The sequence below is a fragment of the Lathamus discolor genome, chromosome 2 (genome assembly GCF_037157495.1).
Source record: "Lathamus discolor isolate bLatDis1 chromosome 2, bLatDis1.hap1, whole genome shotgun sequence".
NCBI lineage: Eukaryota > Metazoa > Chordata > Aves > Psittaciformes > Psittacidae > Lathamus > Lathamus discolor.
In genome coordinates this window covers 70,141,672-70,158,827 of record NC_088885.1, presented here as the reverse complement: position 1 = coordinate 70,158,827, position 17,156 = coordinate 70,141,672, and the positions used below count along the sequence as shown (strand labels likewise).

The following is a 17,156-nucleotide window of genomic DNA, read 5'->3' as shown; positions in this document are numbered from 1 at the left end:
TAGGAGTGGAGACAGCCTGATAGTAAAATTTGTTTATTTACAGTGTTATGCATTACAGGAAAATCAGTTTAAAAAGTCAGTGCTGCTTTTTATTCAAAATTGCAGCATTTGGAAGATGTTAAGACAAATCTGAAGAGTTTTAAACATACCTGATTCCAGCCTTCCTGGGTGGTCTGGATCTGCAAGGTGAGACCATCTTGGTTTTCCTTTTTTTTTTTTTTTTTTTTCCCTTTTCTTTTTTATTTCTTTTTTTTTTTTTTTTTCCCAAGCCCTTTGAATTTTGAGTAAGGCATTTATTTATTTATTTATTCTTTTAAAAGATGTTTCAACAAAACAGAAGACAGTATCTGTGGGTTTGGTTGCTACAGTAAACTTCAACACATAGCACGCTGACGCTGTCCACCTTGATAGTCAAATGCATGCTTTGCCATTAAAAGGTTGTGGACTCCATTCAGTCTAAAATCCACGCTGGGCCACATAATCTATTTTGTTACCTGTTTCAGACAAGTGGTTCAGCTATTTGCCTCTTGCTAACTTGTCAGGTCTTCCATTTCACTCTGTCTCTACTCCTGCTTCCAGTATCAAGCTGATGTCTGCAGAGCTTTCAGGCTCTCCCTTTACTTAGAGCTATGTACAACACCTTCGGTCAAACCTACTAATTTCTTACAATCTGTGAGTATAGACCAGAAAGATCTACAAAGCAAAGGTTCTAAAAGGGCCAGTGGGAAGCTTTGGGGTTGTAGTTGGTTTTTTGGTTGCTGCCTTTTCTCCTTATTGAATGTTAAAGCAAAACACTTTCACTGTGGCCAGTTTCATGAAAAGGGAGAAAATGTGAATATGCACCTGTCTCTGGTGGTGGTGTAAAAGTGTTTGAACATTTCAGTTATTTTGATTACTGAGTTCATAACGGTGCAGTTTAGCAGCCAGGCTGTCCAAATGTACCTCCTGTGCTGCAGCATTTTTGGGATTTCAGTTTTCTGCTGGAGCAGAAAGGTTTTATCCACTTTGCAAAGAAAACTGTGTGAGCAGATCCCCAAACTTACCTTGGGTATTTTTCATTTCTCATCATTGAAGTGGGAGGTAAATGCAGCTAACTGGAGCAGAAAGGATAGTGACTGGCTATATGAGACATAAGCTGTTACAGCTGCAGACAGTAAATATCTCCTTGCTTTCCCTACAGAGGATTGTGCCTCAGTCGCATCTGTTTCTCCAGTCAGAAACCAGTCTGACTAAGGCCCACATAGCACAGAAATTCCTTTATTATGTGCTTTGCTTGTTGCTGAATTCACTTTGAAGATTTTCTGCATCTTCTGGTCTATCAATATGTGACATGTCAGTCTGTGGCAAATTACAGTATTTGTGTAGGATTAACTTTGTGCACGTTAAACACTCAAAGGTTTTGTTTTCAGTTAGTTGTTGAGCTCAGAACTCATTTACTCAGAACTGTGATTGATCTAGCACATCCGAAATGACTTGTTTTGCTCAAAACCTCCTATCATGATTTGATATCATGTATTCTAAATGCCATACTGGGCAATCCCATGTGCTACCATTCCAAACCCCTTGAAGCAGAATGCTCCTGACAGCCTTTGTGGCATCTGAGTCAGGTTGCACATATTTAAAGCAAGTACAGTGCATGCCCTTCCTCAGGGCTCCCACACAACCAAAGGGATGGCTGTATCTTGCTGGTGTCAATGGAAGCTTTGGGGAACATCTGGGAAGAAGCAAAGAGGAGAATGATGATGGAAAATGTATGATTCCCAGCATTTCTCCTCTCCCCTTCCTCCTTTTCCTGACTACAGCCACAGTTTAGCTGAATGTCTTAGGTGGATTGTTGAGGTCTTGCCTCAAGACCTCTCTCTAGCATAGAAAGTGCTCACTGCGTTAGTCTGAACAGAGTCCTAACCTTTTGAAGGCATTGGTGGGTTTACCCATCAAGTGTTTGATAAGGCGTTTTTGTGTCAGCATTAGAGATCACAAAGGTTTTCTTTTTCACAGGATAAAGATCTTGGCCGCCTTTGTTCCAATGGTGATCTTTGACAGAGCAAGTTTGTTAAAACCTAAATAGTGGTACCTTAATAAGTGTCTGGTAGAAAGAACTGATAAATGTAATCAAACAGGTTTTAAGCTAAAGCTTGTAATTCAGTCTTCCTTTTTTTTCCCTTTTTTTTTTTTCCTTAGAAAAAAAAAATAACAAGCACAAGAAGCACCATACTTATTGTGCTTTCTTATTGTCCAGGAATCCATTGGCAGCAGCAACGTAGTCCTTATGGAAACCGTTCTTGATTTCTGTTGTGGCAGGGGTTTCCTTTGTAGCTGTTCTTGAAGGTGCTTTCCGGTATGTCTATAAAAGCAAAATCCAAAATTAATACTTGGGTTTATTTAGTGCCCCCAAACACTGCTTATGGTTAACTGAGAAATCAAGCTGTCTGGTGTTTGTTGATGCAGATGTAACACAGTCTGAAGCAAATATATACATGTATTGTTTGCACTGTCGTAGGCAACATTACCTTACTAGCATTACTGTAACACTTCTTAACGTTGGAAGAGATTTTAAGTCCTTTTCACTAAAAGATCTATGTATGCAAGCAGCCTGGAGCATTCCCTGCTAAAAAAGGTTGAAGTAAACAATGCAGAGTTGCTTGTTTCTGTTCTTTTTTTCCCTAGGGAAGGAGGTACAGTCAAAAAAGGTGCCCAACAGAGCAAGGTCAGACCTCCGAAGTCTGTGGTATGTGGTACCTGACTTGCTGTGCAAGTGCAGAAGAGCTGAGCTGCAATGGGGAGGTCATTGCTACTGAATAACTGTTTCGCAGATATTATTGTAGCTATCATTCTGAGCTGATGTGTATTTTAATACAGATGTAAGAAAGAACCTCAGCACTTAAAATACATGTGAGTTGATCAAGACTGCTATCCAAAAAGTTCTCTCTTATCCTCCAGTGTTGTCAGAGAGCTCTTGGAATACTTCTTACCTTGATGTAGAAGTTTATGAAGAGAATGACCAGTGTGGCCATGTAGGAGGACTGGAACATGAGGCAGCCAAATGGGAATCCGCATGGCTTCACAGCTGCACTGAGTGTGTGCACAATAGTGAGCAGAAATTGGATCTGGGGAGGAAAGATCATGCATGAGTATCTGCTGAGAAAGGGTCAGTGCTAGCTAAATCAGATATAACAATGCTATCTAGTTCTTCTCTTTGGAAGCTTTGAATACTCTTGAAAATTGTCCCTTTCTGAACTTGTGACTCTGTTGTGAGGGTTAAGTTAAAATGGCCCTCTTATGGAATTAAAAAAACTTATCAGTGGTCAGATTTCTAAAAATGTAAGTTAATAAGACTAGTTGGCAAAATGCAAGCTTTCTTTTTAAGAGGGGTTGTTCTATCCTCTAGACCATGTTGTGCCAGCTACAGTGTTGTCACTGTTACTGGGCAGGAACTTAAGAAAATTTGGAAGACTCCAGACAATAGCTTTAGGAGTCTGAACAGAAAATGGAAATCCCAGGTCTGAGGAGAAGTTTTGCATTAATGCAGTTGAGATGGTGACAAATGAAGATGGAGAAGGAATTGTAGAAGACTAGTTGTACTTAAGACTGCGAACCACAGCCCATGCTAGTGCATCTGATTCTCCCCAGTCAGTTGAGCATGCCCTCAATCCAGTGTGCTGAGGTGCGTTTCAAGCAGGGCAGCGTTTTTCAACTATAGGGATGGCCTCATCTCAGAGAAGAGGCCTTTGCAAAACACATTTCTACACAGGTGTGTTCAAGCTCACTGCAAACATCTGAACTCCCATATAATATGAACAGCCCCCAAGATGAAAAAGTAAAAGGAACTTTATTTCACATCAAGCCTTATATCTTGTTGATGGGAGCTTGTGATGTTGCTCAGCTTTTTGGTTACAGCAACTGTTGGAGTAGACTTTAAGAAGTCACACAACTTCCATCCTACACGATTTTGCATTTTGTAGTTGTACCACAGTGTGGTAGGTTAACCCTGGTTGGCTGCCAGGTGACCACCCAGCTGCTCTCTTGCTTCCTCTCCTTAGTAGAGTAGGGGGAGAAAATACGATGAAACTTGTGGATTCAGGTAAGGGCAGGGAGGGTAATTGGTGAAACTTGCTGATTATAATCACAGGCAAAACAGACTTGACTTCAAGAAGATTTATTGCCAATTAACAACAGAGGATAATGAGAAATGAAACTAAACCCACCTTCCCCTAAGCCCCTATTTTCCCCCCTTCTCTCTCAGTTGCTGTGCAGTATTTTTTACCCTTTATTAAATACGATATCACAGAGGTGCCCTCAGCTTTGCTGGTGGGCTCAGGTTTGGCCAGCAGTGGGTCTGTCTTGGAGCTGGCTCTGTTGACACCTTTTATAACTTTTTAATCAGTCTATTTGCCATGATTAAGCATTGTCCATTTTCTGCGCAAGAGATGAAAAGTGGTGGAATTCTATGGACTACAGACTTTCTACTCTATTGTAGAAAATATTTCTAAGCATTGTTTCCTTTATTAAGTTATACCAGGCCATACTAGTGACTTATTCTGTATGACAGCCTTGTTATACTAGAATTATAACTGGCTGAATTCTGAAAATGACAATATTTATAATTAATTTGCCCTCTGGTGTTTTAAAGGATTTCTGGTACTTAAATATTGGAGTAAAATAGATACATACCAATTGTGCCTGAGTGAGGTATTTCTTCCACCAGAGATACTTGCGCATAGAAGGGATGACTGACAGTCCATAATAAGAATACATAAGCACATGGATAAAGCTATTCAAAGTGGGTCCAAAGAAACCTGTAAAAATCCGTTAAGGAAAACGTCAAGCCGTTTGGAGATTACTGTTGTGAAGTCTATTGAACCCAAAATGTAATAAAGCAAAGGATGATGATAATTCAGCAATTTCAGTATGAAATGTAAGACTGTATCAACCAGTTCTGGCTGTCCAGTAGCCCTACTACGTGAATGAGATGTATTCTTATTTAAAACCAAACAAGCTCAAGCTGGTATTCTAATTAGTGATTGTGTAAGTAAAGTATATTGCTAAAGCAGAATGTCAAATTGATGCATAAAGGGGTTAAACCTATAACATGCTATTGAGCTCTTCTGTCATCGGTGATGCTGACTTTACGAGGGTCATGGCTTCCTCTTACATCCACTTTTGGAGTAGGTCTTGTATGTGATCACTCTTATGTACCATAGCAGAGTTATTCTGCCTAAAAGTGGTTTGAAGAGAAGTAAATGTGAGAGACAGTGTCAGCTAAGTGGAAAATCTAGGGCCTAACACTCAGATATTTTTGGCCTGAACTTTTAACCATGCTTTTAATTTTACTGCTGCCTGCAGGTGTTCAGCTGTTCTGTAAGGCTATGAATCTTAAAGGTGCTATCATATAGCACTGTGACACACTTGCTTTGCATGGTGATGTGATTCCACTCCAGCAGCAGGTGATTTAAGCCCCAGGTGATTAAGCAAACAGACTTACTTTGCCCACAAGGTATCCAGTTCAGAACACACCACCAAATGTTAAACATAGTGGCATGGTGATACACATGAAGGAAGGTGATCTGGCTGCTTTTCTTTCTCAGTACAAAGAAGATAGTGTCCATGAATTCAATTGCTTTGGAAAAGTAATACCACCACAGCACCTTGGCTACCTGCACAAGCAAGAACAAAGGAGCAGGAGATCAACATCTATCCATAAAAAGACTTAAATATTGCTGTACTTCATCAGTCACTAGGCATGCAACTTCCTAAAAGGCATCAATATCTTACTGAAGGAGGAGCTCAAGCTCTGGCTTAAATTTTATTTCCCTTTTGAATGAGGCTGTTTATAAAAAACAGATGACTTTTAAAATGTGATTGTATATATATATATATCTAAATTAATTTTAAAAATACAAGCTTTGAGGAAGGGTTTTCAAATTGTTCTATTTTTTTTTCTTCAAAGATACAATTGTGTGGGTTGTTTTTTTTTTTTGTTATCTTCAGGGTTTTGGGGTTTTCTTTTTTTTGTTTCTTAAGGGTGCTACCATTTACACTTTCTTGAAACAGAACAGATTTTGCTGGCTGATGCTGCTGCTTAAATAATCCAAATTTGACACTCATTACAATGGGATATATCCTCCTCTAGAGTTGAGACACTTTATCAGAGCTCAGGATATGTTCTAGAACAGTTAAGAACAGTCAGTTAATACAGAAAGGGGGAAAATACCTTTTCTTTGCCATGATACACATAAATTCTAAGGGTTAGTGAAAGTTTTGTAACCTCATGCTCCTGAGCTATAGTGTTAACTGGAAAGTAAGACTGACATGGCGAATGTAAAGTTTAATACATGGAATTGCTGTGATGCTGAAATAAGGGTTGAAATTAGAGATGAGTGAAGCCAGCAATGTCTGCTGTTTTCCAGAGTTGAGTTGGGCTTAAATCCATTCCCAGCTACAGCCCAACAAGTGTTATGTTTTAAAAGACTGATTTTTGTTATGAGTTTTCAGATGATCCATATACTCCATCTTAATAGTCAACAGTCTTTCCATCACAAATTTTCACATATGACTTTCAAAACACTCCCTGTCATGCTTTCCATGGCAAGGATGCATCTGTATTGATTAAAACCCTCATGTTAAAGATGCTTCTGATAACATCCTGATAACTGTTGTGAACACAGGTGTGTGTTGCACCAGCAACATGGAGGACAGGAATGCTGTGGGTACTGGGGGCTGAGCTTCTGCCATGTCTCACCCGGATGTCGGCCTCCCCTGCACTGTGGAGGTTCTGGCACTGCAAGTTGTAGCCTCCTTCCCATGTGGCAAGAATGAGCTGGAACAGAAACCAGAGCAATTATGTTCATGAACAGATGTAGTAGTTTTTACCTCTGTGATTTTTCTGTGTTTATTAAAAAAAGCAGCATGGATATACAGTATGTTCCTACTCCTTTCATGAACTGATGCTCTTAAACCAGACAACTTGGTAACATCTTCTGTTTTGAAATAGGAAAGGCATCAAGTTGTATTGGAGATGTACACTGGAATGGTATATATTTTACATTTCTTTGTCTTTAGAGCCTTCAAGGCATTTGCTAAAATCTCTTGTTACTTAATGCGTTGATCCTCACTCCAAAGCTCATGCTTGAATATTGTATCTCTGCCCTGAAGTAGTATAATCAGAGCTTAAAACAGCTACTTGTGCAAAACTGCTCTTGAGAAAAATTCCCTGATGCCAAGCAAGCAAACAGAAGTCAAATCCAAAGTAGTGTAATGGGAGAAATATCTCTTTATGCCATACACATCTCTTTTGCCTACGCTGTTAGATACAGGATGAAGCAGAGCACAGTGGCCATGGTGCTGGAGACATTAATAGACACAAAAAACATTTCTTAGATTTAGCACACGTTGCACTGGGTAGCAGACAAAGCAATGAAATGTCGGGCTACCACACTGTGATGGAGCAGAAGCTTTCTAGAAAGCGATATGGTGACTTTTGATGTTTTTTTATGGTAATGACCACCTAAAAAGCATTCTGCAGCCTTCTTGGAACAGGGAGCATAATCTGCTGTCTGCAAATGCTATGTGGAGTTCATTGGTTCTCTTTCTTTTTTTATTTTTATTTTTAGTATCTTTCTTATTGAATGTATGAAAAGTGTTGGGGTTTTGGTTTTCTTTCTTTTTTTTTTTTTTTTGTGGGGATGCAAACAATTTATGTTCTGGGGTCAGTCTCTGTCTCTACAGAGGAAGCAGTGACTGATGATGGAAGAAATACATCCAAGCATTATGCTGTGAGAAGTGGGTTGCTTTCAACTCAAGGTTTTCTTCAGACTGAAAAGTACCCTCCTGTGTGTACATGACAATCTATATAAAAATGAAGCAGAGATGTTCTCGATAATAAAACAGAATTAATTCCTTGAGTAAATAAATTAAAAAAAAATTGATGATATTATCTGATCTGTCAGATACCCCAGAATGCTTATTATAAATTCATATTCAAAAGCAATGAAACTTTGAGAGCCAGAGTCTACGATTTTTGTCCTCTGAATTGCAGTTCTGTGATTGTCCCTGTAATTCCAACATAGCTGGTGTATGTGGCCAAAATAACCCAGAGATTGCAGAGAGAGACAAAAAGACAATGAATGAGTGTTTTGTAATAATTACTATATAACAACCAAAACAAACCCACTCCTTTTCTGACCAGCCATGGTTTGGTGGATTCATTCACAGAGTGCATCAAACCAAAGAGGGTGGGACCAGAGCCTAAAAATGGGTTAAACAATGGAAACCTATCTAGAGATCCTTATACAAATGCTTGGTGCAGCTGAGATCAGAGCTTGTCTTGACAAGTTGGCCTTTGCCTGGGTGTTGTGCCTGCAAGCACACTGGGGTGGGACGTGGGCTCCTCTCCTTTCCCTGCTGTGCCAGGCAGGTGGGAAGGGGGGCATGGGTCATACCTCTCTAACTTAACCTGCGGAGGTGTTGAAGAGAAAGGAATTAAAACTTGAGAAAAGTAAATTGCGCCACTTCATTTCCCTATCATCTTTCAAAAAGCAGCTGAGTGGCAAAGGGGTCATTTCTGTTCCCAGGCTAGGAGGCAGAGGGCATGCAGTTCCCCAGCTATCCCTCCTGTGGCGTATCCTTGGTCCCCAGATCTGTGCCTGTGCTGTAGCTGGCAATAGGTGCCAGCTTCATGAGGGATGGGGAGACGTTACTGCATGTTTACTGTTCTGGGTAGCTGCCACCTTTGTGTACTCTCCAAATAGGAGGTGGCTGAGCTGGGGTAAGAATATCACATTGACTGCAGGGTTTTCTTTAATTTCTTTTGTTTGTTATTCCATAATTCTGTACAATACCAGTTTTTACAGATCACACTGTCTGCATATTCCCCAGATGTTTGATTTGGCAAAAGAGTTCCCTCTGATTTGTGTCTGTTTCAAGAGCCACAGCTTATAGTTAAGATCCCTTTTGACTGTCTTAACCTTGCTATTTCATGTCAGCTTTTCTGTAGCTCAACATTTCTCTGTTGTAGGAATCTTACATGCTGCTGGGTCTCTTTCAGGGAAAAGAGGATAACCCACTTTGAGTTTTGACTTTTTCACTTTGCAAGCTAATTTTCGAAATGTCTGGTTTTTATTTTGCTAATAAAAAATAGTGGGGGAACTTGGAAGACTGAGTACATTTTGGGAATCTTGGTGATCCTAGGGCATGCTTTTCATATTGGTTACCAATAACATGTAAGGGAAACAACCAATGGTACCAAATGAGCCAGCTGCATGTCTGGAACAGAAGGTGGTACCTTGACACAAGATGTTCAGTTACTATGTCTCTTACTTTCTCATACAAAACTCATATGTTACTTGTACTGTTTCAGTTCTGTTCCTTTTCATGTGCTGAGTGCTCTCACAACTCTGCAGAGCTGATATTTATTAATCATGCGGAGAGGGTGCAACTGCATCATGTATTAAAGAGATGTGAAATCCTCTCTCTTTCAAAATACAAATTCTCTCTAAAACCAATTCTTTGCATGCTTTACATTCTTGGCAGCCTATCCTGAAAGTAATATTGACACACATTGCTCAAAGCTATTTGGAAAATCAGATCACGTCAAGAAGAAAGTGCTGCTTTGTGAAAAAAATCTGCTAAGAAGCAACATCCTCTCAATTAATGAAGTTTTTGTATTTTGCTGTTGCCCTAATGTTGTACTTAACAGACTACAGGTCTTACTAATATGTTACCTTCCCTCATCTGCTCAAGTATAAACAGCATGAGGGTTCACAACAGTTGCTTTCCTGCAGCAGTCCAACTCATGCACTTTTGGTTGGTTGGTTGGTTGTTTTTTTTTAATGGGGAATCCAACTGTTCAGGAATGAGAACTGGTTCCTCTGTAAGAAATCTCAGGTGCGGTGGGGAGCAGGCAGGCAGCAGGTGCCAGAATATGATGCCAAAATCTCTCACCTTGGTGATGAGCAGACTAAGCAGCAAGAGCTTGGATCCAGGGGCTTGTGTCCTGCTTATTTCAAGCTTTTAGCCTTAAAAATCTCATAGCTCTATATTGTTCCTGCATCTGTCCCCTACAGGTAGGATAGAAGGGAAAGCAACATGATTTCCTGAATAGATGTTTCTATTTCCACTAACTGGTATTTTTCTGTGCTATTTGAGTTGTAGGAAAAGCTCTGTGCATGTTGAGCTTTCTCAGACAGAATATGTCTGGAAGCAGCAAGATATTCCCCCATGTCAGGAGAAAGAGGGTAAGGCACCAGCATCTGGCTTGCAACTGGTCACTAGTGGTGTTCCTCTGGGTTCATTTCTAGGGCTAGAGCTGTTAAATATATTTATCAGTGATGTGGATGCAGGAGTTGAATACACCATTAGCAAGTTTGATGATGATACTCAGAGGATGAAAACTGAGAAGTAAGGATAACGTGTCCAGCGTAGAATAACTGCAGGCAAGGACAACAAAGTCAGCTCCTTAGCTCTCTAAACAAATTATTTGATTAAGATGGAGGAACACCTGGGAATTGAATGCTGTTCAAGGTTACGATTTGCTCAAAAGAGAGGTTTGCTTTTGTCTGTACATTTCACCACTTTGCACTCGCTGACCTCTTGCTGTCTGGGGTTTTTTCCTCACTTTTCCCTTCTTCCAAAAGGTAGAAAGGTGCACGTGATCTCTTCTGTTTTCTCATCTCTTTCTCTTTGTCTTGCTCCCTTAAGTTTAAGACAGTCTTTCTGTCCTAATTAAAGAATTACTTCAAAGGAAACCTTCACCTCAAGCACCAGTTCTTGTGGATCTGGTATAATTCTTTACTTCTTTGCTAATTTTACGTTTGCTAATCTCTGAACAATTTATGAAGCAGTAAACAAGCATTTATTATAATCTTAAAAAAAAAATCGTTATGTTGAAGTTGAATCTCTATAGTAAAATTCAGTAAAATTCCAGGACAGTTCAAATCAGCTGGGATCTATGTCTTTTTTATCTTTCCTCATCACCTGTGTTATTAAAACTTTACTTAGACCTTCCATTACTCAAGCTCTATCTTTTTAACACTTGTGCAGCTAGGAAGCAAATGCTTCTGATGCCAACCATTATAATGATGGAATAAAATTGAATTTAAGTGCTCCTATTTTTTAATTTGTTCCTTCCCCCCCCCCCCCGTTATTCTAAATCCAGGTATTATACTGGGCTTTCTAGTAATTTGTGAGATGTAATCCCAGCTGCAATGTGTAGGGCTAAAAATGGTTGTGACATATTGTGCTTCTGACCTTACCCTGCTGTCAGAGGACACAGAAAAGGTAATTCTTGTACTCCTGAAAAGCCTCACATTGTCTTGGTACCTACAGATTCACAAATCATGACTATAACTTAGAAATTGGACTCTATTATGGGATGAATTTTCAGCTACTAGGTAAAGTGAAGGTATTTTTTGTTGAATTCCTGTGAGGAAAAAGTCTTTCCTTCTGACTTCACTAAAAATATAGTGAACTTACAATACATGTTCGGTTCTGCTTTTTCTCTTTTGCCTTGAATCATGGGGTACTCACATGCAAGTCCTGCTTCCCCACGTGGATGTATTTGCTTGCTTACAGATCCTATAGGTGTAGTAAACAGGTGGAGCTACCTGGGGATACAGGCAGCTTGAGACATCAATGGCACATATCTCTAGATCTCCCTTTTAATCTGACTCAGATGGTGCCAGTGTCCTGGTTTTCTCAGTGCCTGATTGACAAAAGGACTTGAGTGAGACCTGGGCGACTAGCTGAGATTTAATTTAAATAGGGCAGAGGTGATACTTACTGCTGGGGAAAGCAGCCTAAGACTATGGAAGAGATTATGTCTTTTCCTATTAATGAGAGAGAGCAGCCTCACCTGAGTAATTTCACAATTCAGAGATCAGCACTGGCCTCCTTTATTTCCAGTTTAAATGTATCATTGGAATTGCAAAAGTTTTAACCTTATCTTGGCCTCTGGTGCCTCAGACTGCATCCCTGGAGTATGGTTTGTGAGTTCACTTGCATAGGAAATAATTTTAAAATGTGCAAAGATCTGATTGCTTTTCACAGTCAGCTGGTTTTCTGCTCCTAGTCGATATTTTTAGGATTCTAGGAGGATATTTGTGTAGAGGAAAAGCGTATTTTTATTCAGTGAGATTGCTAAAAGTTTTATTTTCATTGAAATAAAAAGGTGGTGCTTGTTTTTCGTTATGCAGATTTTTGGCAATGTTACTAGAAATTGTTGGATCAGTAGACTTGATCTGGGTCCATGAACACTTAATGGTATAGAAGAGTACACAACCAGTAACACATTTTTGATGTAGGTTTCTCCTGTAGTACAAGGGTGGCAGGAACTGTCTTCTGACCGCTCAGCAGTGCACATGCAGCCTGCTTAATTTAAGCACAGGACTTGCATCTAAGCTTCATGTACATAAAGGCATGCTCCAAAAACAAGTGCCCCACTTCTCCATTATATTCAATGGGGAGAGGTAAGCGGTTTTGATGATTTCAAGAAAATCTATTTGCCTGACTTAGAATTCTAAATTAAAGTCTAATAAACGACTCTTCTGGGAGGCATTGAACTCGACACAAAAATTCTGAGACATCTCAGTAGGATGAGGGCAGCTGGGCAGAGCTGTTTTGTTTTAGACCTTGTCCTTTGCATCTGACCTTATGCTAATGGCACATCTTAGTTGTCCTGGAGCGGTTCCTCTGTTAGGGATTGGTTGACCTTAGAGCTCATGGAGCTAAAATTGGTTCCCAGATACTTCATGCACATGGTGCAGTGCATGGAGCTCTGGCTCAAAAGAGGATTCTGCTCTTTGAGACTTAAAAACAGGCCATTTGTTATGACTCCTTGCTATAACCTTCTTCTTGCTTTGAGTTTGTACAAATCAACTATAGTCAATGACAGCTAAACTAGGTCAGGAGTTGAAAGTGAGGGGATAAAAAATTGCAGCATCGGTACCCCCGTCAGCTGGTTTACCATGTTTCTCATTTAAAGCCATAACACGGGACAGACTGCATTTGGAGATACACCCTTTCTTTTGAGTGAGGTATTTTTTTGTTTCGAAAGAGATATTTTTTTCTTTTAGATGTCTAAGGAGCCCCCACTCCATTCTGGACCTATCACAAGAAAAAGTGTGTTTTATAATAACCTTACAAACAAAAACAAGAATAGATGAGAACAATTATAACAACTGTTTGGGTATCTTTTTGGTGGTTCATATCTGTTGCAGAGCTTATTATTAAGTGATAAATCTCTCTTACAGAGACCAGAGGGGTTCAGGTGCACTGGGAGGATGGTGGAATAAGACAACTGTTACAGATGTCTCTAATCAGGAATTAATCTGGAATCGCACTCACTGGAGGGATCAGCTGTGTTTACATAAGAAACCACCATGCAGAATGCTCTAAATATAGGTAACTCTTGCTTTAAAGAGCTCACAGTCCGTAAAAGACAGAGCGAATAAGGGCCACAGAGAAGCTTTGGAAATGAGACATTTTGTAATGTTGAGTCACCATAATGCTACTCAGTACTCAAGATGATTTCCATTTTCCCATTTGACTGTTTTCCTTAAGAAAGGATGTGCAAGCTACCTCAGGCACATCTGCAAGTCTTAACTTCCATTCTGCTCCTTCTCAGGAGAAGCTGTGATAGCAATCAAGCAAGTAGACTGTGGAAAAAGGCAGAAACACTATTATGGGAGTGTTTTACACAGAATAAAACCAGCCTGGTTGGCAGTCTAGAGCTGAGAGTGAAATCTGCAGTAAACCAGTTGGCAGTGCAGATCAGTCATGAGGTCCTCTGGGCTCCCAGCAAACACAGAATGTGGAGCTCTGAGCCACTGCCAGCCATGCCCAGCTGCAGCCTGGGAGGCAAAAATCGGCAGTCTCCAGCTGCAGAATCAAGGTCTAAAGGGGCTAATCTGATCAGCAACACAACTCAGCAATTGTCTGCAGCAAAGTTAGCCTCAGGAAGCACAGGGCAGTCCTTGTGCAGGGGCACAATTCCTTCAAGGATGTGAAGGTGGCAAAAATCAGGTTTGCTTCATTCACATGAGTGAGACCTATTAAAATACTTTCTGTTCATTCATTTACTAGTGGCAAGCCAAATCAGCCTGCAAGGGGAAGGGATCAGTAGTTTTGTTCTCAGTTAATCCTTTTTGCCAAGTCCTGCTACTGAAGACTTATCTGTATACCTTCAAGCAAAATAGGGATTTAAACATCAAAGTGCTAATTTGAATTCTGGAGGACAATCAGTATGGAGTCATCAAACCTTCAAGCAGTTGTGCTGGTTTCTTCTCCTCCTCTCTGGCCTGATCCTGCACTCTCAGACACCCACAGCAACTGCTGAAGCCAGCTGGAGCTTTGGCAGGACAATGCTCAGTGTAGCACAATCAGTCCTTTGCACAAAGGCACAAACCTAAAAAGCTCTGCTGTCTTTTAACCAGTCACCTGGTGTTTAGCTCAAATACATTTAAAACTTGAAACCTTTGGGGTCCTGTTTGGGTTCTGCAGTTTCTTGTCTGACCAACAGAGCAGTCCTTGTTTTTCTCATGGAAGCGGCTGTTGTGGCAGAGAAGCCAGGGAGCAAGAAATGTGTCGAGGCTGTGCAGGCAAAGCAGCAATGTCAGCTCACACCTCCACAGGTCACACCATGAAATCAAGCACATCTTTCAGGCAAGGCTTCTCATGGCTGGGGTAACTTTTTAAGCCAAGTCAGAAAATGACATGTCAGGTTTGTCTTTTAGTGCTGCATTTTTGCTTTTTTAGGGCTGCAAGTGATGGATGTTAACACTTTAATATTAGAAAGCACTTCAATTGTCATAAAGCTGAGAATGGGAATCTCCCACATAATATCAAAATAGTGACTTTTGGCTTCTGCTCCCCACTGGGTAGGTGAAAAAACACATTCTTGCTGAGGAGCACTGTTTGAGTCCTCTGCTGTTGCCAAATCATCAGATGATTCAAACCTCTCTTCAGGCCCTGGATGAATCTTGATTTCTGTGAGCGTGTTTCTTCCTGATAAGTACTTATGGAGTAATCTGCGTGACCATATTCAGCTTCCAAGTCCCACAGTGCTTGCTTTTGGCTGAAGTGGCAGGTTTTTAACATCTCTTACTCTCTGCCCATATGAGGAATGCTTCTTAGTCGGAGAGCAGAAAGATAGCATTGAATTGTCAATACCATAAATAAATCAGTACTTACTCTCATCTATAAATCTGTTCATATTCAGGCTTGGACATTTGTACATAGAAAATCATTCCATAGGCAGTCATATGAATAAAACCCAGTTCATGTGTGCTGAAGAATGAGGTGTGCGTAGGCATGTTTAAGCAGAGTGACTGCTGCAGATTCAAATTCATGCTTGTAGACACTGTCCTGGACAGCTGTAAACTGTCCCCACATGTGGACTGTGGCTCAGAAAGAACAGTTAAAGCATTCTGAGATCTAAGCTGAGAAGCTACAGTACAATTAACTGTCCAGTTGTGAAGGGACTTTTCTTGATCTTGCATGTGCTGTTGATGTTATATTTCCCAGAAAGACTATGTTGCTAAGACATTCCTGCTGAAAACTGTATATTGCTCACCCTCCTCAGGCATACTTCATGGAAGAATGCTTACCTCTATGAGCATGTACAAAGAGAGCAGTGTAATCCCAAGGTTATATACAATGAGGTGAGTCCTGAGAGAGAAAGGAGGCCTATCCTTCATGAACTTGGTGCCCAGCCATATGCACAGTAGGTATGCTCCGGTAAGGAAAAAAGTGGGAAGGTAAGAGTCCAAAAGGAACCATCCTCTAACCCTGAGATCTGAAAAGAAACACATGATGCTCACAATTAGGAAGGTTATGGTAAACTATGGCTAAAATAAGGCAAATCACATTATGAAAAAAAATCTGCTAAAAGGGTGAGGGAATCTGCCATGCTTTTTTTGCAAAACCTATCTGTTGCTTTTGCCTCCCCAAAACTGCATACTAATTCAGAGAATGTGTGCTGAAAACTGCCTGGAATCCCCTAATAATTTAAGGTCACTTAAATCTCCTTATTTGAATAGGAAAGAGAAAATAAAAAGAAAACATTCCTACATGCTTTTTAAAATGTAATTTAATGCTTTAACTTTATATTAAATGAAATCATCTCTTAATCTGCTCAACAGATAGTTTGCAAATGGTATTCAATAAAAGTATGCATGTAAAGTTGCTAGTTCATATATTAGTTTAATTCTCCATTTGCAGAATTAGATGAAGGTATGTAACATCTGCTAAAAAACACTTCAGGGAATATTTTTCAAAAACATGAAATGTGAAAAGCAAATAGCAAATGTTAACTTTGGCTATCAGAGGTCTTTGGTAAGGCAAGGGCTTGCTTTCTCACAGTTTCTCTCCCATTTGCCTGGCCCTGAAATGAAATATTAAGGTCAAATCCTGCTTGCCTTATTCACACGAGTAATCCCATTGGCAGTAATCACATAGTTCAGTGTATATGAGCAAAGCCTAATCCCATATGCCAATCTGGAGGCAGCGCTTTGTTGTCCTATGAACAAGTGGATATCATGAGTGAAAGGAATGTTTGGGGGTTTTTTTAACTTTCTTTTTTCCTTTTTCTTTTTTTTTTTTTTTTTTTTTTTTTTTTTTTTTTTAGATGGAGCAAAATTTAAAGTTAGTATTCCAGAATACCCATCTGCAGACATTTATCTATGAAAGGAACAAAGAGCATCATGGCTAGTTTTTCTAAAAGGTTACTTTATATCTGTCACGAATTATGGAGTAAATGAAGAAATAAGTCAGTGAGAAGCTGTTGTGCAGGTCACAGTAGCTCTTTCCGCTCCAAGAAATTATTTTAAATTGCTTCTTTTTTTACAAAGACCAAGATTATGTTAAAAATTGTAAAAGAAAAGTTATTCACAGTGCATGAAAAAAGAATTACTATTTTTCTGCCTGTGTTGAATTTGGAAAGGACTGGGCAACGGATGATGCAAAAAACCGAATGTGCCCAAGCAGTTTAACAAACTGCGGCTGATTGCAGTTTTGCTGTACTGCATTCTTTCTGACTATTCTTTCCTTGGAAATATATGCATGTATGTAAACTGAAATTTTAAGTAAATTGGAGTAATCTGCTTATGAACCACACTATGAACTTCAGCTCTCTTGCTCATTACAGTCTCCTTCCACTTCCCACC

At 39.9% G+C, this 17,156-nt stretch overlaps 1 protein-coding gene across 1 annotated transcript in view; it reads right to left on the bottom strand.

The window, feature by feature from the left end:
- Positions 1-17: 17 nt before the first annotated feature.
- The window catches only part of ELOVL2 (ELOVL fatty acid elongase 2), a 41,367-nt gene continuing 24,228 nt past the window's right edge, over positions 18-17,156 (bottom strand). Inside the window, exons 3-8 of the mRNA XM_065669287.1 lie at positions 15,600-15,787; positions 6,740-6,817; positions 5,483-5,654; positions 4,672-4,796; positions 2,973-3,107; positions 18-2,344 (exon numbers count right to left, since the gene is read on the bottom strand). Of these exons, the coding sequence (XP_065525359.1) occupies positions 2,216-2,344; positions 2,973-3,107; positions 4,672-4,796; positions 5,483-5,654; positions 6,740-6,817; positions 15,600-15,787 (827 nt within the window). The 3' untranslated portion in view covers positions 18-2,215. The remainder of the gene's footprint in view (positions 2,345-2,972; positions 3,108-4,671; positions 4,797-5,482; positions 5,655-6,739; positions 6,818-15,599; positions 15,788-17,156) is intronic.